The sequence below is a fragment of the Ctenopharyngodon idella genome, chromosome 23 (assembly GCF_019924925.1).
Source record: "Ctenopharyngodon idella isolate HZGC_01 chromosome 23, HZGC01, whole genome shotgun sequence".
NCBI classification, from domain to species: domain Eukaryota; kingdom Metazoa; phylum Chordata; class Actinopteri; order Cypriniformes; family Xenocyprididae; genus Ctenopharyngodon; species Ctenopharyngodon idella.
In genome coordinates this window covers 6146964-6169096 of record NC_067242.1, presented here as the reverse complement: position 1 = coordinate 6169096, position 22133 = coordinate 6146964, and the positions used below count along the sequence as shown (strand labels likewise).

The 22133-nt window shown below is 37.6% G+C and overlaps 2 protein-coding genes and 1 long non-coding RNA gene across 10 annotated transcripts in view; 1 reads left to right on the top strand and 2 right to left on the bottom strand.

The window, feature by feature from the left end:
• The window catches only part of LOC127505693 (protein adenylyltransferase SelO-like), a 557335-nt gene that overhangs the window by 310505 nt on the left and 224697 nt on the right, over positions 1 to 22133 (bottom strand). The window lies entirely within an intron of this gene.
• On the bottom strand, positions 109 to 10656 carry LOC127505707 (uncharacterized). Its single transcript, XR_007927785.1, has 2 exons — positions 10453 to 10656; positions 109 to 1354 (listed from the first exon to the last, which is right to left on the bottom strand). It is a non-coding gene; the product is annotated as an uncharacterized LOC127505707 (long non-coding RNA).
• Positions 474 to 21278, top strand: zgc:174877 (uncharacterized protein LOC570025 homolog). Of its 8 annotated transcripts, XR_007927782.1 has the most exons (7): positions 10665 to 12208; positions 12408 to 12596; positions 14233 to 14450; positions 14700 to 14894; positions 17659 to 17838; positions 18091 to 21030; positions 21164 to 21278. XR_007927782.1 is itself a non-coding variant. In XM_051881437.1 (6 exons), exons 1-6 carry the CDS (start codon positions 515 to 517, stop codon positions 18111 to 18113), a joined length of 1659 nt encoding a protein of 552 aa, XP_051737397.1. In that variant the 5' UTR covers positions 474 to 514; the 3' UTR covers positions 18114 to 19482. The 8 variants fall into 8 exon arrangements, 5 of the variants coding, with proteins under 5 accessions (XP_051737397.1, XP_051737398.1, XP_051737396.1 ...); XR_007927781.1 differs by lacking the exons at positions 10665 to 12208; positions 12408 to 12596; positions 21164 to 21278 and adding exons at positions 474 to 612; positions 9711 to 10641 and having other exon boundaries at positions 14703 to 14894; positions 18091 to 19482; XR_007927780.1 differs by lacking the exons at positions 10665 to 12208; positions 12408 to 12596; positions 21164 to 21278 and adding exons at positions 474 to 612; positions 9711 to 10641 and having other exon boundaries at positions 18091 to 19482.

Sequence of the window (22133 nt, the reverse complement as noted above, 5' to 3'; positions counted from 1 at the left end):
CCATTGGTTAACTCCTACTTTCTGTAAAAAAAAAAAAATATATCAAAGCAAATCGGAAAAAAAAAAAAAAAAGAACTTCAGAAGAAGCAGCAAATAGGCTCGAAGATATGACCGAACATTTCAAATTTTTATTTGCTTTTGCATGATAACAAATCAGTGATAAGGTATCAAAGGTTAAATAAAATGACTTTTACATAAAAGTGGAGAACAGAACTCGATGGTTTGGATGATCAGATCGCTCCTGTTGCTTGCACAGTAAACGGTAGGGGGCGGTATGTTTCTGCGACTCTCCATCCGCCAGTATCTCCATGAAGAAGAACAAAGAAATCCTGAAAACACTCGTGGCTGTGAATTTATACAGGTCAGCAAGCCGCTTAAAATACTGGTTCATTCGAGCTTTGTACAGACATGGAAAGGTTAGTTTGGATGCCATGTATGATCCTACGAACACCTTGAGCATTTATGATATATTAGAAGAAAGCAGACACCAATTTAACCAACGGATCTTGTTCCCATGAATATAATGTTTGACCTAAAGTGCGAAAGCTCTTCAGGTGAAGAGGAAGAGACGGAGGGAGGAGAGCCCACAGATAGCAGCACACAAATATCCAGGTGTGCAAATGTGTCATCAGCGGATTTAGACGAATTAGAGCACAACCGAAACGAATCGAGTACTGTAAAGCAAACAATATGGGCTGTGAACTGTTTTAAAGCCTGGCTGCGCGAGAAGCAGCTGACAATCGACTTTAAAACCGCCGAAAAGTCGGAGCTGAACCCAGTGCTGCGCGAGTTTTATGGATCTATTCGGACGAGCAAGGGAGAGTTGTACGGTATCAGCAGCTATGTCGGGCTTCGGGCTGGGTTGAATCGCTTCATCAACGACCCTCCCCTCAACCGCGCGTGGAATCTGATGCAGGACGCCGAATTCAGGTCCGCCAACAATGTTTTTAAAGGGGTTGTTAAGCAGATGCGACGCTCCGGTAGGGATATAACAGCACATTACCCTCCGATTTCACTCGAAGATCAGCACATGCTGAAACATTCTGCTGCACTGGACCCTGGCAACCCAAAAGGCTTGTTAAATAAGGTGTGGTATGACATCCAATTACATTTCGGACTCAGGGGTAAGGAGGGCAACCGACACCTGCAGCCAAACGCGTTTGTTTTGAACCGAGACCAAAACGGATTCAAATACTTCACGATGACATTAAACGAGGACATGAAGAACCCGCAGGAAAGGGAAGGCAAGAGAAAACGGAAAGCTATGTATGAAGAGCCTGGCAATCCGCTGTGTCCGGTTGCCTCTCTGGAGAAATATTTGAGCAAAATTCCCGCCGACGCAAAAGCGCTCTACCTACAGCCCAAAAGGACGTATTTTATCAGCGATGAGATCTGGTACACTACACTTCCTTTGGGAGTCAATTATCTGTCCCAAATGCTACCCAAAATATGCAAAGAGGCTGGCACGAGAACGATCTACACCAATCACAGTCTGAGGCTCACTTCAATTCAAAGAATGAACGAAACGAGGGAGATCATGGCAGTATGTTTACACAGGTATGTTTGACCAAATTTTTGATGAAAAGAACTCAAAACGTTCAGATTTTGAACAGAAGTTTCCAAACTCCAAATTCGAGATGGTCCTCACTGACTGCAGAACAGGAGATCCAGAGGGATCTAGATCCAACTCCTCCCACTTTACATATCCCTTAAAGGAACACTCCACTGTTTTTGAAAATGGGCTCATTTTCCAACTCCCCTAGAGTTAAACAGTTGAGTTTTACCGTTTTCGAATCCATTCAGCCGATCTCCGGGTCTGGCGGTACCACTTTTAGCATAGCTTAGCATAGTTAATTGAATCTGATTAGACCGTTAGCATCTCACTCAAAAATGACCAAAGAGTTTCGATATTTTTCCTATTCAAAACTTGACTCTTCTGTAGTTACATTGTGTACTAAGACCGACAGAAAATTGCCACTTTTCATTTTCTAGGCCGATATGACTAGGAACTATACTCTCATTCCAGCGTAATAATAAAGGAACTTTGCTGCCGTACCATGGGTGCAGCAGGTGCAATGATATTATGCAGCCATATCGGCCTAGAAAATGAAAAGTTGCGATTTTCCGTCGGTCTTAGTACACAATGTAACTACAGAAGAGTCAAGTTTTAAATAGGAAAAATATCGAAACTCTTTGGTCATTTTTGAGCGAGATGCTAACGGTCTAATCAGATTCAATGAACTATGCTAAGCTATGCTAAAAGTGGTACCGACAGACCCGGAGATCGGCTGAATGGATTCGAAAACTGTAAAACTCAACTGTTTAACACTAGGGGAGTTGGAAAATGAGCCTATTTTCATAAAGTGAAGTGTTCCTTTAACCTACCCGTCTCCGCTCCCTGGATCTCGTATGTTCTGCAGTGAGGGGTTACAGCCAAATTCGTACAAAAGTTATATTCTGGTTATTTTTTTGACTGGACAGGCGCAAAGAATGTTCCAAGACATCTGGTAAAAGGTTGATTAAAAAAAAAAAATGTACTGTTGATTAAAATGCTAAATTTGGCATTACATTGGGAGTGGAAATGAATGAATAGGCTTGGAGTTGGTGCTGGTAACCCAATGCACAGGACAATGGTGAAAACAAAACTTTTGTAACAAAAAAACTTTGCACCGTTTTTTTTTTTTTTTTTTTTTTTTTTTTTTTCTATTACCCCCTTGAAGCTTGGCCTTGGCTGTGTCCAAAATTTCCCCCTATACCCTTAAATAGGGCTCTATTTGAGGGGACAGCAATTTGAAGTGGTGTCTGAAACCATAGTAGATGATATTGAGCGCACTCATTCAATTCTACAGTGCACCGTAATAGTGTACAATCGATGATGACTGTTAGAGAATACTTATAATGCACCATGAGAGTCATCTGCCCAAATGAATTCCCCATGTCTCGCCAGAGGATGGTGCCCGCAGCTGAAACATCCATTCATCCATTTACCAAATTGCTGGTCCAATGTAGCTACAGTATAATATCATACGGGTATACATTCCTTTTTAGACTCTGACTATTTTGTTTATTATTCTATAATGTTACTTGCCCCACCAGTGAAACTAGTTCAAAAAGAAGCAAAACTAGGGCTGTGTCCGAATTCGCCCCCTACACCTTCATTCACTATTCCCCTACATTAGTCCACTGTTATAGTTCACTTGAGGGAGTCAATGAAAATGACTGAATGAATTCGGACACTGAGTGCGCCGGAAGGGCTGCTGCTTTTGCATTATTTGTGCTTGCTGTTTAATTATCATTTGAAACTCCGCAAACTGGAAGCTCCATCTTGAACTTTGTCATGGAAATTATGTATAAACCTTAATTAAACAATTTAATAATTAATTCGCAGTAGAGATTTTCATATGGGGTTTATAATTGTATAAGTTTTTCAAGTTATTGGTTAAAATAAGGTTTGTGGTAAACTTAAAGGATTAGTTCACTTCAGAATTAAAATTTCCTGATAATTTACTCACCCCCATGTCATCCAAGATTGTCTTTCTTTCTTCAGTCAAAAAGAAATTAAGGTTTTTGAGGAAAACATTCCAGGATTTTTCTCCATATAGTGGATTTAACTGGGGTACAATGGGTTGAGGGTCCAAACTGCAGTTTTAATGCAGCTTCAAAGGGCTCTACACGATCTCAGATGAGGAATAAGGGTCTTATCTACTGAAACGATTGGCCATTTTCTAAAAATGTTGGAAATGTCATGCATGATGTAGGCGGAAGTACCAATCCAGTGTCTACAAAGCGAACATGCAAAGACTAGTGATCAACCGATATTGATTTTTTTTTTTTTTTTTTTTAGTACCGATAATTTGTGTGTTTATGTGTCCAATAACCAATATGCAGAACCGATATTTATTTACTGTTATACTTCTGTTTTTGACACGATTACAACACCACTGAACTGAACAAAACCATTTTATTTATAACAATCACTCCCTCCTTGCATAGAAAACAAAACAAATCTTATTTATACACCAATAAATAGAGGGGTCTGAAAGTGCAAAAAATAAAAAAGTGAACTGTTACTAAACTGTTTGTTGAAAATTAGTAGTCTTTCATGTTAATTTTATCTTCATATTACAAAAATAATTTTATTTATAAAAAGCACCAGCAGCAACACTAATGTTAACAATAAGCAAAATAAATGTACAATGTCTAATGTTTTCAAATGGAGAAAATAAACTAAACACGTGTATTTTCGTATTTTAATCACATTTTATTGCATTTCTCAACTGGTATGTTATATCAGAATTATTAATAATGTTTTTGTCGTACTAGATTATGAAATATCTGCTGACAAAGTGCTGTTTATCTATGCATTTACACAGAACTATACTTAAACTGCGATCGCTCGTGGAGATAATAAATAATTAATTTCCATAGAGTTGCAAATTAATTGTTGTATAGTAAATGTTTATATAATTACAGTGTTTTAAACAAGTGAATCTTGTTAAAAGTTACATGCGGTGGCTGTGCTGGAGGAGCAGTTCCTGAGCATCAACCCGCTGAATGAACAGCAAAATGCAGATGACTTCACGAGACTAATGATGAAACAACAAAGAGAGAATTGAATTCAGCGCTTTTATTTCCAACATGTGCTCATTCATGGATGTATTATTTAATTAATGTACAGTTACATCTTTATTGTGACAGGACATGAAGGATTATCTTACGTGACTCTGTGAGCTTGTCTGTATTTCTTAGAGACAAGCTGCATAAACTTGCTACATTTCAGGCATTTATGTAACCCATCTAATTTGTACATTAATGGCTGTTATGTTAAATAAAGTTGACTAATTACAGCAAAGCAGGTAAGTGTACTTCACCTGTGCACGCCGTTGTCTCGTCTCCCCTCAGATGCGCTGTAATGGCGATCTTGCGCGCAATTCTCAAAACACCCACAAGATGGCGGTGTTTATCTGTAAATCCGATATTACAAAACCAATATCCGATTATGGTAAAATGCTTAAATGTCGGGGAAAATATCGGTAAATCGATATATCGGTCGACTGTCAAATGCCCTTTACAACAAAAGGTAAAACAACGATGTCGGATGATTTTGAAGTTGGTGGAGAAAATGAGATGGAGTTTTTCGCCCTAGCGCGGTACGTCCGCCTACATCAGGTGTGTCCTTTCCAACCTGATGTGTAATGTGTGGTGCATCGCAGAGCAATTTAAACTGCAATTTGGACCTTCAACCCGTTGTACCCCAGTGAAGTCCACTATATGGAGAAAAATCCTATAATGTTTTCCTCAAAAACCTTAATTTTTTTTGACTAAAGAAAGAAAGACATGAACATCTTGGATGACATGGGAGTGAGTGAATTATTAGGAAATTTTAATTCTGTAAAAAGTGAACTAATCCTTTAACTTGACTAAGCCTATACTTTGTTTTGTAATAAGCAACTAGACACAAAAACAAAATGTCAAAGTACAAATCACTTGACATTAGTAAGAGAGTTCACCCAGAAATAAAAATTGTCATCATTTTTGTTCTTCTGTGGAACACAAAAGATGGTATTTTGAAAAAGTTGTTTGAGCAATGTTATTTTGGACCTCATTGGACAACAGTTGAAACGTTCTTCACAATACCTTTTTTTGTGTGTGTGAGTGTGTTCCAAAGAAGAAAGTCATACAACATGAGGGTGAATAAAACAGGATGGAATTTTCATTTTTGGGTAAACTTGTTTCTTTAATTTGTTTATAAAACTGTTTGTTTAAAAGCAAAACCACATTCACAATTGTAACTTGAGTATCAGAGTAAATCGTAAAAATGCTATTTATAAGTAAATTATGTTTGCAAAGGAAAAGCATTAGCTAGTAAAACCTTCTTTGTTAACTGGCTTTCAGAAATACCCTTAATGTATACTAGATATTACACGTTTATTTGTTTTAGTTTTGTTGTAGATTAAAACGAAAATGCTCATCACTAAGGCAAAATCACAACTCGTTTTCCCTCATGTACTCTGATCAGAATGCAGCAAAAACAGATGGGTGGAGAGATACAAACAGTGAAACTCAGTGCTGGCATACACAATATCAGCACTCTTCGAATGCCACTTGAGCAATTCATTTAGACATTCAGATCTGTTGTATAATTGATATTATACCATGGTCTGTCTGAATACTTTATTCTGATTGGTTGGAAGGTGTGCATTAGAACTGTTTAATGCACAGGTAATTCCAGTCAGTTTAATCAGTTCTATATTAATGCTCTGCTTTCATTGAAGATTGCACTGTTCACACACGGAAACATTCGGGAACACAGAAACTCTTGATAATTATACAAACTCTTGATTATCGCACTACTTTATTTCTGGGTCTGATTTAAAGAGGGCAGAATGCTAGATCTAGCAAGCTGTTGCTGGCGAAGAAAAAGTACTTTTTCTCTTTCCACTGAAATATTGCATTGCAAACATCAATAACAGCTTTAACCTGTCAATGCTGGCAATTGATAAACAGGATAATCCATGGCTAGCTGTGCATTAAATGATTTGAATGCACTCTTCTTCACGTCGGGTGGTTCTTTGCCTCCATTTAATGCATTAAAGTCATTTAATGGACAGCTAGCCATGGATTATCCCTTACTTAACTAATAACTAATCGCATACAGCTGTTGGATAAAAGCCATGATGATACAAATGATGATTTGCGTCGGGTGGTTCTTCGCCTCTACGCCGTGCATTAAAATCCTTTTAATGCATGGCTAGCCGTAGATTATCCAGCTTATACCTTGGTTATTTGCCAAGTTAAAAATAAGTTAAAGCTGTAACTGATGTTTACAGTGCAATTTTTTTAAATAATGGTTATTTTCTTAAGCTACAGCTCGTTAGTTCTAGCAATCCGTCCGCCTTAAAGTAGAGCCATTATCACATTTATTTAAATTCATTATTAAAAGAGAGAGACAGAGAACTGAAAGAGAAAGATCAGAGAGAGAGAGAGAGAGAGAGAGAGAGAGAGAGAGAGATGCGCGCGCGAGTTACCTGCACTGTGTGCGTCTCTTCTTTAAAGTCTGCAGTCTGAAGTCCCCTCATTGCTTAAGCATATAGCTAACATAGGCTAACTTAATGATTCTTTAATAGGTTTATTAAAATTATTTACGAATGACAGGCAACACTGACAGTGACAAGGCAATCTTTATTTGAACTAATCATATAATTTATTTAAATGAATTATGTAGAGTGTGAAATAAAACCGGCGTCTCTAACCACAGTTTACTATAAATATAAAAACACATTACATTTATTGAAATGCATTAAATGCAAATTAAATGAAAACAAAAAAAAATCAAACAGTTGGAAATTTCGTTTGGGGATTGTTTTACTCATCATTATAGCATGCCTACTAATTGATGTTAAACTCAACATTTCCATTTATCGTGAAATTAGTCATGGAAAAGGGTAGGGTTATTTCAGGTTTAGGCTTGGAGGTGAAATTATGTTTCGCTTTGCTTGTTGAGGTTCTAGATGTCAGTATGTCACTCCATGCCCTCCTCTCTGACAAAGATGGGGCCCAATATGACCGCAAACTTGCCTCGCATCGGTGGCCTGTCACTGACATGATCTGGTGAATTTTTAGTCCTGCGTCAGAGAGTTGTCCAATGGCAGTGCTCCGCAAACTATGGTTTGTGTACATTTGTGAGATACCTTCCACCTGAACAACAAGAATTTAAAGTATACAATTTAGATTTGGAAAATAATATAAACAGTTTAAATTCATGGGCAAAAACGAAATATCTATTAGCAACCTCTTCACAAATATTTTTTAGCATATTGCCAAGGTAGTTGAGCCCCATCGGCTCCCTGGTAAACCAAACTTCGGTGCTCTCGAGTTTGCACAGAGGGATGCGTCTCGGATGCAAATAGAATTTTCTGGACACTTTGACAGATATTTTTTAAAGCTGTCCACGGGACAAAGCGGGTCGTCGGGGCTCGCAAACATAAATCCTTATATATTTTCTCTATCCGATGCAGTGGGATCCTTGTGGTTTTTTTGTCTCTGGGTTATGCGCCAGGGTCAGGTACTCTTTCCCATTCTCGTCTTGCCAGAGAACGAAAGACTCTTTTGATAGGTTACGGTTTCCTTCTCTTCCCTTCCGTGCAAAACACAGCTGTATGTCAAACCAAACTTTTCTTACAAGTCCTGTGGGTGTGAAAGGGGAGAGTGCAGGTGCATTTCTAATTTTCTCCAAGTCAGACTCAGTAATGCACGGATGATGAACGCTGGTGTCTTTTCCATTTTTCCTGTAGCGCTTTAAAACTGATTTATAGATGGCCTTGCTTGACTTGAAGTCTTTATCACTTATGATGTTGTATTTTGTAATGTGACGGTTAATACCTGCTCTGAGACACATCAAACTTGAAACACTGTATTTGCGTCCAGCGGTAGACTGAACAGAAGCATAAAACTCCCGCAATGTCTCATTTAAAAGAGAAGCAGAGTAGGTCTCGACATCAAAATTGTTCTGTCTTTGGTGCAGAAAGTCACTGAAAGTGTTAACTGCCCATTTACTTGTCTTTTATCTAGCTCTGCCGGTGTTAATTCTTTGTGCCGCTTTTTGTCATTCAACATCTTCTCCAAGTCTTCTATTTCGTCTTGTGCCTGCGCCCATTTCTCAAAATTGCCATATTCACCGTACAAATTAAATGATATGCAAAAATCATCCATTTAGCCTACCTAAGTAAACGTTTTCATATAGGTCTCTCACTCTGTTTGCAAGTGTAACTGTGTTACTATGGTTACCAATGTTTATAGTGGTGGATTAATTTCGATCTGTAATCAAACTGTCTGGAACTACCTGTGCATTAAACGGTTTTACTGCACACCTTCCAGCCAATCAGAATCGAGTATTTGCACAGACCAAGGTATAATTTAATATAATTCACGGATAGCTGTGCATTAAACGTTTTGAAAGCGCTCTGCTTCACGTATGAGGTTCTTTGCTATAGGCCTACACCACATTGTTCATTAAAACCGTTTAGTGCACTGCTAGCCGTGGATTATCCCATACTTAATAATCATCTTACTTATTTTATTAAATGGACACTCCTAGTTTCTGTAAAGTAAAAAAAAAAAAAAAAAAAAAAAAAAAAAATTATATCAGAGCAAATCGGGGAAAAAAAAAAAGAAATTCAGAAGAAGCAGCAAATTGGCTCGAAGATATGACTAAACATTTCTCATTTTATTTGCTTTTGCATAATAAACATATCAGTGATAAAGTATCAAAGGTTAAATAAAAGGGCTTTTACATAAAAGTGGAGAACAGAGAACTCGATGGTTTGGATGATCAGATCGCTCCTGTTGCCTGCACAGTAAACGGTAGGGGGCGGTATGTTTCCGCGACTCTCCATCCGCCAGTATCTCCATGAAGAAGAACAAAGAAATCCTGAAAACACTCGTGGCTGGGAATTTATACAGGTCAGCAAGCCGCTTAAAATACTGGTTCATTCGAGCTTTGTACAGACATGGAAAGGTTAGTTTGGATGCCATGTATGATCCTACGAACACCTTGAGCATTTATGATATATTAGAAGAAAGCAGACACCAATTTAACCAACGGATCTTGTTCCCATGAATATAATGTTTGACCTAAAGTGCGAAAGCTCTTCAGGTGAAGAGGAAGAGACGGAGGGAGGAGAGCCCAGTTTAGCAGCACAGATATCCAGGTGTGCAAATGTGTCATCAGTAGATTTAGACGAATTAGAGCACAACCGAAACGAATCGAGTACTGTAAAGCAAACAATATGGGCTGTGAACTGTTTTAAAGCCTGGCTGCGCGAGAAGCAGCTGACAATCGACTTTAAAACCGCCGAAAAGTCGGAGCTGAACCCAGTGCTGCGCGAGTTTTATGGATCTATTCGGACGAGCAAGGGAGAGTTGTACGGTATCAGCAGCTATGCCGTGCTTCGGGCTGGGTTGAATCGCTTCATCAACGACCCTCCCCTCAACCGCGCGTGGAATCTGATGCAGGACGCCGAATTCAGGTCCGCCAACAATGTTTTTAAAGGGGTTGTTAAGCAGATGCGACGCTCCGGTAGGGATATAACAGCACATTACCCTCCAATTTCACTCGAAGACCAGCACATGCTGAAACATTCTGCTGCACTGGACCCTGGCAACCCAAAAGGCTTGTTAAATAAGGTGTGGTATGACATCCAATTACATTTCGGACTCAGGGGTAAGGAGGGCAACCGACACCTGCAGCCAAACGCGTTTGTTTTGAACCGAGACCAAAACGGATTCAAATACTTCACGATGACATTAAACGAGGACATGAAGAACCCGCAGGAAAGGGAAGGCAAGAGAAAACGGAAAGCTATGTATGAAGAGCCTGGCAATCCGCTGTGTCCGGTTGCCTCTCTGGAGAAATATTTGAGAAAAATTCCCGCCGACTCAAAAGCGCTCTACCTACAGCCCAAAAGGACGTATTTTATCAGCGATGAGATCTGGTACACTGCAGTTCCTTTGGGAGTCAATTATCTGTCCCAAATGCTGCCCAAAATATGCAAAGAGGCTGGCACGAGAAAGACATACACCAATCACAGTCTGAGGCTCACTTCAATTCAAAGAATGAACGAAACGAGGGAGATCATGGCGGTATGTTTACACGGGTATGTTTGGCCAAAATATTGATGGAAAGAACTCAAAACGGTTAGATTTTGAACAGAAGAGGGTCTTTTCCAGTTTCCAAACTCCAAATTCGTACAAAAGTTAAATTCTGCTTATTTTTTGACTGGATAGGCACAAAGATTGCTCATTTCTAGGGGTGTAACGATACCCTCATGTCACGATTCGTTACATATCACGATACTGAACTCACGGTACTCGATATTCCAAAACATTTGGTAAAAGGTTAAAAAAAATGTACTGTTGATTAAAATACTAAATTTGGTATTACATTGGGAGAGGGAATGAATAAGCTTGGACTTGGTGCTGGTAACACAATGCACAGGACAATGGTGACTGTAGCATAAAAATATTAATGATTCTGAAGCTGAAAATATAGAAATATTTTAGACAAATATGCTTGCAGTCTGTCACTAACTAGATATATTTAAAGTAATGTAGGCAACTTTTTACTGCTAATACCAAATGTCTTGTGTTACGAGGACCCACAAATATTTCCCCATTGTATTATTATACATTATATTTAACATTTATATATAGGCTAATTTTCATTTTGAGTGAACTATACACAATAAGTATTGTCACCATCCATAATACGTATTGTTGCATTTTTGAATTGCGATATATTGTTACACCCCTTCTTATTTCGTATAACAGTGTTGGGCTTGGAAAGTCTCACTCTCCTGTTCTTTCTAGCGTTGCTTGACAACATGCAGTCATATGGTGCATTCAAGTCATGTCGGAAAGATCGTATTTATGAGTTGAATGCACATGAATGCCACCACAATGTCATCAATTGGAGTGGGAAGCTCAGGGTTTTCTCGATATTTATGAGTTGGAGGCGTGTCAGTGAGAAAGATGGTGGAATACCACAAAATTTTAAGGTATTTAGCAGTCAAGCTTTTCTATTTACAATGAAGTAAGCTTTTTGCCTGCACAAATTATTTTAGCATTGTAATCTAACAATATAATATTTAACAATTAAATTTACAGTGGCTTCAAAAATTAATTAAAAACATAAAGCAAAACATAACTAATGCACATTCTTTTTTTCTTCATTTTCTACAAGTATAGAGTTAAAAACGTTGCTGCATTTTTGTGTAGTTAATTAAGAGAATGTACACCACCATCTTACTCCGACGAAAGTGACTTTGCATGGGAACTTTTTTTTTTTTTTTTGGTTTCTATCACCACCTTGAAGCTTGACCTTGGCTGTGTCCAAAATCACCCCCTATACCCATAAATAGGGCACTATTTGAGGGGTCAGCTATTTGTAGTGGTGTTCGAAACCATTGTGGATGTTATCGAGTGCACTCATTCAATCCCACAATGCACTGTAATAGTGTACAGTCAGTGTACACTCAACTGCTAGAGAATACCCATAACTGTGAGATGGGTAACTGTGAGATGGGATCCACACTGTGAGAGTCGTGCAGTGAATGAATTCCCATGTCTCGACGATGGTGCCCACAGCTGAATCATCCATCCATCCATTTACCAAACCGCTGGTCCAACCTGGCTACATCGTAATATACAGGTATAAATTCCTTTATAATTATTAAATTGTTTAATTAAGGTTTATATATAGTTTCAATGACAGAGTTCAAGATGAAGATTCCAGTTTGCTAAGTTTCAAAAGATTATTAAACAGCAAGCACAAACTATGCAAATGTGGCAGCCCTTCCAGCACACTCAGTGTCCGAATTCACTCGCTCGTTTTCATTCATTCCTTCAAGTGAACTATATTAGTGGACTAATGTAACTGACGTCGAGTACGTTTATGATGGATGGAGGCACTTTCTTGAGCTTCATACTCGTTGATCCTGTTCACTGCCATTATAAAGCTTGGACGCATCAGGATATTAATGTAACTCAGATTGTGTTCATCAGAAAGAAGAGTCAAATACACCTAGGATGGCTTGAGGGTGAGTAAAGCTTGGGGTAATTTGCATTTCAAAGTGAACTACTTTAATTTATCTTAGATATTACACGTTTTAGATGATTTAATTTTGCTGTAGGTTGGAACTATACTGCTCATCACTCTGTCAAAATCACAACTCCTTTCCCCTCATATACTCTGATCAGAATGCAGCAAACACAGATGGGTGGAGAGATACAAATGGTGAAGCCCAGTGCTGGCATACCCAATATCAGCACTCTTCAAATGCCACTTGTGCAGTTCATTTAGACATTCATATCTGTTGTATAATTGATATTATACCATGGTCTGTCTAAATATTCTATTCTGATTGGTTGGAAGGTGTGCATTAGAACTGTTTAATGCACAGGTAGTTCCAGTCAGTTTAATCATTTCTATATTAATGTTCTGCTTTCAGTGAAGCACACACACATCACTCACACTGAGATCAAAGATCGCGCTCTGCACACACAAACATTCGGGAACACAGAAACTCTCTAATTATACAAACTCTTGATTATCGCACTACTTTATTTCTGTGTCTGATTTAAAGAGGGCAGAATGCTAGATCTAGCAAGCTGTTGCTGGCGAAGAAAAAATCATTTTTCTCCTTCCAGTGAAATATTGCATAGCAAACATCAATAACAGCTTTAACCTGTCAATGCTGGCGATTGATAAGCGGGATACTCCGTGGCTAGCTGTGCATTAAATGATTAGAATGCACTCTGCTTCACGTCGGGTGGTTCTTTGCCTCCATTTAATGCATTAAAATCGTTTGATGGATAGCTAGCCATGGATTATCCCTTACTTAACTAATAACTAATCGCATGCAGTTGTTGGATAAAAGCCATGATGCTAAACTAAAGTAAAATAAAGCTAAATAGAAAAGTATATAGATGTATACACTACTACATGGCAAAAGCACATAAAATTACTAAAACTATAAAATAAAAATTGAAAAGAGAAACTGAAAAAAGCTAATTTAAAATATGATAATAGGATATAAATAATACTATAATCGCACAGGTCTGTTGTAAACTCGGGTGCATTTAAAATGTAGAGCAATCTGTCATGTGAGCTTCTGATTGAAACTTTTGAGTCTTGGGTTTTGGGTGGGGCTCTTTGACCAATGGGAGATAAGGACAGGTAGTAGGTGAAAAAAAAAAAAGGTTAAATGGTCTTGAAAAAATAGTCACAGTGGAAACGTTTGGTACTGCACTTAAACAAAAAGTTACTGAAAGCTCATTTTTTGAGAGATCAACCTCAAATTTGGAACACAGCTTGTTTAGATTTATGGCTTAGAGTAAAACATGTCTTGGAAAATATATATTTCATGTATACATTTTTAAAATGGTATTTTTTTTTTTTTTTTTTTTTTTAATAATAAAAAACAAACTTCTATAACTTTTTTTTTTTTTTTTGTTTGTTTGTTGTTGTTTTTTTCAACTTCAGCAATAATCTGCCATGTGTCTTCTTTAAAAAGAGACTACACTTAAGTCTGTTATTATTATTATTATTATTATTATTATTGGTTACACCAAATAACATTTATTAGTTATTTAAGTAATGTTTAAATAGTGTAGCATTAAAATAATATGAAAAGTGGAATTATGACATTGTTGTTTGATATTGTTGTCTTCCAGCGTTCCGGTTGAGATTAGCACTCAGTGGCAGCAGGAATCTGTTCCATACTCCCCCAGCAGTGAGCTCGACTCCAGCTCAGCGAAACAGGAGAGTCCTGTGAGCAGCCACAGTTGGGTGAAACAGGAACCAGAGCCTGAAGTAATCCAGCAGGAAAACATGAATTCAGAGGCCGCCACTGATGCTGAGCAGGACAAATCTCTGAGCAGTGCTGTTGCTAGTACGATAGATATATATATATATATATATATACATACATACATACATACACACACACACACACACACACACACACACACACATATATATATATATATACACATATATGTGTGTGTGTGTGTGTAATTTTTATTTTTTTTATTTTTTTATTTCGTATTTTGAGAATCCATGTTAATGAGCTCATTAGCATCTCCTTATTTAAATGATGGGATGAAGATTGAGTGATAAAATTCATGACTCTTTTTCTCAGCAGCGGAACCTCCGATGGAGGGTTTACCCAGCAGTGTTATGCTGACCATCACCAAACTTCAGTGCTTACTGGAGAGCAAACAGGAGAGGATTGATGCACTAGAGAGGCAGGTGCAAGACCTACAAGAGGATCGCAAGTTCCTCCGCTCTCAGATCGAAAACCTCACTGGAGCTCGCTTGGTTTCAGTGCCTGAAGGTGCAGTAAAAGATGGGAAAAAGAAATAATTGACCTTATTCAAAACACTTACACGTTATAACGGATTTTATGTATATGTGACCCGTGCTGGCAAAATGAGTTGCACAAGTTTGGTATCGTTTTAAAGTGCAGCATTTCAACTTTGTGAATATTCTTAGCGAATTTTTGATGGCATGAGTCTGAACCAATGAAATGCGATTTTCAAACAAAACGATCACACTCGTGCTGACTGACAGATCCGAAGCGTGCGAACAAAGACGCCTCAGACAGCGCACGATCCCGATATACAAATAAACACAGAATTACAGTACTTGTCAAGCCATCCAAATACTGCAAATAGCAGTTAAACATCTGAAAGTATCTTTTTTTTGTACATTTTCTGAGAGGAGTACCTTTCCTTTGACCATGAAAAATGCCGGTTTTATCTGCTCGCTTCTGGACGACTGGTGCTTCCCTCAGCACAAGTTTGGTATCATTTTAAGCACAGCATTCAAATTTTGTGAATATTCATAGTGAATTCTCGATGGCATGAGTCTGAACCAATGAAATGTGATTTTCAAACTTATGCTGATGTAAACAAAACTATCTTACTCGCACTGACTGACCCAAGAAGCCTGCGCATAAAGACGCCTCAGTGCGCGATCCAGATATACACATATACATATAATTACAGTACCAAAAAAATCTGTCTTGGCGAGTATTCACGCAAACATTATGAACGTTTGGTTAACTGTTGGTGAAAAACATCTGTGTAACATTACATTAGATCCGTGCGGTACAGTAGGTTATTAGTTATTACCAGGGTTTTTAAAGTGGTTGCTAGGTGATTTTGTTTTGGAACCTTTTCTCAAAATTGACTTGGCTGACTCCATCGACTTCAAACAGGTGTAGCTCATTAATTTTTTTTGTGTCTGATTCCAACAAATACATCATTTTGAAGTTTTTTTTTTTAATAGAGAATGTGAGAATAACAATAACTCATTTTTGAAAATTTGATCATTGCGACTCAGTTTGCCAACACGGGTCGCACACACACAAGAATTTGTGCGTCAACACAAAATGTTTTTATATTTCATGGCATTGGATTTTGGTTACGGTTACTTTGTCATAGTACGGCATTTTACCACACCCAAAATAAAGCAAGAAGCCGTGGTTTATAACAGCTAAGGGGCATTATTAGGCACGATGCTTAGCTGTTATAAATTCACTGTAAACCACGGTTTCACGGGGCTTATTGCTTTTATAAAACGGTTACTACACAATACAAATATTAAAGCCAAAAAATATGTATCAATGCAACTTTCATGAAGTAAAGTCATTAAAAGGCTTCCTTCCGCTGGAAAAAATAGTCCCTGACCGTGAACAGCAACAGAAGTTACATTTATTATGCCATTAGTTGGCGGCAAAGATTGTCTTTATGAGCGCGTCGCTCAGTCGCAAAGACTTTTATATTGAAACTTGTTGTGAACATGGAACAAGTCGCAAATGCTTTGACTAGCGCTGTCAGTGTCAGCAGGACACGGGAAAACCCATTATATGTTAAAAGGACAATATTGCAGTTGGACATTCAAACAGATGTTTTATTATGAACATTGGACTGACCTGAAGGAAAATACTAAATCTGAATGCAGGTAATACACTCTGTCACTCGATATCTTTCTCAATACTCTTCTACACAACGCAGTAAGCTTCAGTAAACAAAATCAATTGAGAACAAACTGTTTACGTTGCTAAGACAGACGCAGCAACATATACACTCAGTGGCACAGCGATACTAAGTCAAATAAAAAATTATTCCGATAGTTTTACTAATGGGTGCAGGACACTATAGTTCATTTATGTAAGTGAGGATAGCAAAATAAAGTAAACTGTGAAATATTATACCCAAAAATTCTTCATACAGTGGACTACCAGTAAAATTGATAAAAATTTGAAACCAAAAATTATTCAGACACTTTGACCTGACCATGCTTTGCTTAAGTGTTATCTGGCACAGTTTAACTCTGAGATCTTGTCGTATTTTGTTACCATTTTTTAAACTACAGTGAATAAACTGTATTAATGAATGAAATGTTCAAGGTGTCTGAATAAATTTTGGTTTGACTGTATGTAATACGGTCAGCTGTATGTTTTTGGGAATTTTGCAATGGCTTCCAACACGGCTCAACCAATAGGAATCAAGGGCCAGAACTATCCGTTTTATAATTAAAAATAAAATGTAACCATGACATGTAGTTTTCTATAATTTTCTGCAAAACATTAATATAACATTTTCTTTATTAAACAAAAAAATAAAAAAATACAGCTCATGCCACTATCAGTCACTTGGAGAGTTGAGGATTTTGATGGCATTAGGAATAAAAGACCAAAATATAACCAGGCCACAATGCAAAATTAGTTTTGCAGTTTGTAAAGCACTTAAACTACTTCACAACTACCAAAACTACTTTAAAATTTTTTACTTGTGCAAAAAATCGTTTAAATAGAACAGTGTGGGCACATATAATCACACAAGAGGCCAGCTAATGACAGTATAGGTTATGAGGGTTATGAAAATGCATATCTATAACATTAAAAAGGAGCATTGTCATTTAGTGCATAGAATAAAAAATGCCATCTCAGACTTTTAAAATCTGAGGTTTCACAGAGGAGTCACTTCATGTAAATGTATTTTCAGCTCAAATGATGAATTAAAGAATTTTGCAGTTGATGTTCTATTTCCTGTTACACTTGCTCATATGCTCTTGTTTACTACTATTCCCAGTTCCTAAAGCGAGCACATCCATGTTCTCAGAGCCCAGGTCACGTAAAAGGCGGCGTAAGAGCTCGTCCAGCTCATCTGCCAATGATGAGAGCTTCACTGATGAATCCAGCAGCACTTCTTCATCTGAAGAGTCCAGCAGCGTCAGGAAAAAGAGACGCCACAAGAAAAAAGGGAAGAGAGGTACATGACGTCATACTTTTACAGTAACTTAGTGAATGTTCTTCCATTGTCGGTTGTGTATCTAGAATCTGGATTGTTATAAATTCACCTGAGCTGTTAAGGTCCATTGTGTAAATGTTTTAGGATTAGGATTTTGTTTAGGGTTAGTTGCATGTAACTATGCATAATTCATCATTATTACTGTAGTAACTACATGTGTAACAAGGACATTCAAATAATAATTTGAGATGTATTTCAATCTCTTCTCAACAGGGTGTGTTTCCCAGCGTGACTAGGTCTTGATCTGCCTTCATCAAGAAGAAAAGCATGAGTAGGGCTTTCCGTCCAAGTCTGTCACTAAGGTTCACAGGGCCCGGGACAATTTTTATGAGTGAGCCTCCATGTGCCCAGGAGTACAGTAGGCTATACTGTAAAGGACCTTCTTTGGGCCCTCCATCTTATGGCCTGGTTGACCCTCCCTGACAGTGTCCACAACACGGCCCTCATCGCAGAACTGCACTTGGTTGCTAACAAGTCTGTTTCTCTGGTGGGTCAGGCCTTGTGAGAAAACGTCCTCAGCTGTGCCCAGCAGTGTGTCGTCTCTGCAGAGCTGTTCAGTTTGTAATTCTACAACCCGGAAAAGACTCAAGATTTCTGAGCCTTGATCTAGTTGGTTGGTGGTTCATGAGTTTATATGAGTTTTCTTTTTTGCTTTAAAAATGCAAGTTGCTATTAAGGACTACAATGATTTGTCATACATAATTCTTCTAACATGTATACAAAGATTTCAGATTTCATTTGAAAACTGCTACTCTGAAAACCATTAGGAGAACCTTAAGACTATGGTGAGCTAGTCTTCCCGGTTGGCCTACGATATCACAACTGAACTGCTGTTTTATGATGATGGATCCCTCGCAAGAAGGATGGAGCAGGTGAAAGCTTCTGAGAACTGCTACCTAGTACTGCTAAACAAACATTCTACATGCACACTAGAGGGCGCTCTGAGACTACTGCGAAGTGAAAATGAGAGGCGCTGGGCCCTGGAAGGAAATAAAAAATAGTGGGTGACATTAAAACATGTGTTATGCATATGATGATATCTCACACGTTTTATCATACGAGTTACTGTGCGTACGTCTCTTAGAAGTTTTAAGTAGTTTGTGTAATAAATGCACAGATCTCTTAAAACTGTGCTTTTTTTATCTTAAGTTGCACATATTGTTGCATACAGTAGCTGAGTGAAATAGATCGTCCAGTCCAGTCATGTATGTTTTTGTTTTTGTATTCTTCACATAAACTCTACCAAGGTTTTATTCTCACACAGTTCCATCACGTTCCTTTATGTCAGGGTAATTTAAATCTGGCCCTTGAGGTCCACTGTCCTGCGAGAGTTTAGCTTCAACCCTAATCAAACACACCTGAACAAGGTCTTCAGGATTATTAGAAAATCGCAGGCTTGTGAGTCGGATCAGGTTTGGAGCTGAACTCTGCAGGACAGGGGCCCTCAAAAGCCAGAGTTGAAGAACACTACTTGTGATTTGTTTTGTTTAAAATGTTTTTTCATTCTATGGTTTTAAAATGTCTGCAGAGTTGTTTAACAATTAAAGGTGCTGCAAGTGATTTTAACCATTGTGCTGTATTAAACCAGGGATCATATTCCAACAATTTTGATGCCATGGACCTTTAAATATGTTATCTTTGCAAGGGACACCTTTACTAATAACAATTCTATATATATTCATATATATGTTTTAAAGAACCATTTATATAGTAAAAAAAAAAAAAAAAAAAAAAATAATGCTAGTAATGTGTATAATATTATCTGGGAAATATTTAAATATAAATAAACATGAAGAGAAACAAAGTAACTGTCAATCTTATGATACCAGACCAGTTTTTAGAAAACAGAATAAAGCGGCCATGTCAAATACTGTACATTTAATTATATCTATTAAATTATAATTAACTTGGCAACACTTTACAATAAGGTTTGTATGTATGTATATGTGTGTATATTTATTTATTTATTTATTTATTTACTTACATTTTTCTCAGAACTTTTTCACAGACCCCATAGCATCCCCTTAAGGCCCTTGGGGGATCCCTGGATATCAAATATCAGATACTAAATCTTGCTCATCAGAAATATTGCTCATCCTAGTGTTCACGGTTATACTGACACCGATTTTCAGCACATTATGACCCTCGAACAGTTCGGTTTGACATTGTGGGAAGGGATGTCTGACTCATTTCTGCGAATCGGTTCTTATGAACGATTCGTTTTAAAGAACCGGAGATTCTTTTTACGTAATTACGTCATTACGCTATAGATGCTCCAAAACATGTAGGAAGAAACTGCTGTTATGGTCTGAATATTTTAATATTTGACTTAGTATAACCTATGATGCAATTTTCCTTTGTCCCAGTTTGTTTCAGCCACGATTAAGCTCGAAAACAGTAATTTAGAACCTAAATACATTTTGGATTTGCATTAAATAATACGGGAATTCATTTACATCTCTTGGCTTTTTTCTTTTCTTTTCATGTTTTAATAAAATGCTATAAACATGTAAGTATTATTTGTAATCTACGATTCAGTTATTAAATATAACTTATTTTCCACCTAATCAGGCAGTAAGTTTGAACAGGTCAAATCCCCAAATCACTGCTTACGGTCCTTACGGTTCTTGTTCAGATGAGTCAGTTGAGCGGTTGACTCGAGATCCGCGCGGACGGACTGATTCAGAGTCCAATTCGCGAACGAAGCGAACAGTCCTGTTTTGTGAACCGGTTCAACTAATTCTTTGAAAGGATCCAGCAAAACAATCCTTCACGAATGAGTCATCCTCCCTTAATTTTTAGCTATTTGATATGATTCTCTGAATTAAAAAGCGTCTTGATATTTTGTTCTTGTTGTTGGACAGACCATGTCTAGGTGGTGTAACCGTTGTTAAATTATGACTAGGAGAAAATGTCTTATCACAAGCTTGAAATCCTTGGAAAAACAACGTATGAAGCAGTTTGTTATATGTATTATTTCTATCAAAACAAGTAGTGAAGCTGTTCTGTGTGGTGTAACCAGAGCCCCTCCCCTATCGCTGGTGTAACCGACGACATGTAGGAAGCTGTTCTGCTGTCATGTGACCGTGAAACAGGAAATGGTGTGACTGTGAAAGAGAGGAACCCTGCAAATCCTCATGGCAGTGAGTCAAGGTTAGTATGTCTTTCAAAACAGCAGATAATTTGATCTTTCCATGACATGACAAGTTTGCTGAGGTTCACATATGAATGGAAATGTCTTTTGGAAAACTTTGAAGGTTCATAATTCAAAATACTTTTTATTCAGAAAAATGTGGAAACTAAAATGTCAAATGGTGTAACCTGTTACCCCATTTGACTCCCACTGAAAGTTCTAGCACACAAACTATGGTGATTTCAGATGCTGAAAATGTAGCCTAAAGGTATATCCCATTTATATTCTTGCCACAACTTGTATTTGTACATAATTATTGTATTGTAACAAAGTTATTTTTTCTTTTTATAGATGCCACTATCAAACAATGAGAAATCAGCTCGACACAGAGCAAAGGTGAATGCTGATCCTGTTGCCAGGGCCAGATACCTTGCAAAAAGAAGAGAGAGGTATTTGATTTTTATTCCACAGCGAATCTTAAATTATAATAGCAAACAATTCACTGATTGAAATGACCTTGCTCTTATTGTAAGTTGTACTATTATTACCATAAACGATGATGTATTATGCAAATAGGAAGTTATTACATTTTTTAGTATGTAATACTAAAACACTTTGTTTTTGTTTAAAAATTCTTAGCTATCAACGAAGAAAGAGAGAGGGAAAGACAAAACATCCTGCAGTATCTGAACTCTCTAAGGAAAGACAGGCAGAATTGAGGCACAAATGGAGACAGTACCAGAGAAGTCGCAGAAACAAGCTTCGTAATTTACCTCTGCAATCCTGGTATGTTCCTTTGTTCAATTGTTTTCAAAACTGAAGATGGCAGGAACCATTATTTTGTAGCAGTTTCATATGTCTTCCATATTTATATAATAATAATAGTAATAATAATAATAATTATTATTTTTTAATACACTTTTTGTAATCCTTACGTCCAAACGTCACTCGCCCATGTGTGTCTCGTCATATCTGTAAATAGAGAAAAATCGCTCCAGGTACTTTGACGCGTGTATGGTGTGGGAGTGGCATAGGTTATTGCTGGAATTTATTTTCAAGGAAGTACCATGTCTATTAATGGGTATACCTACAGTAGCATCTTCAGCTAGTCAGCTTGGGATCT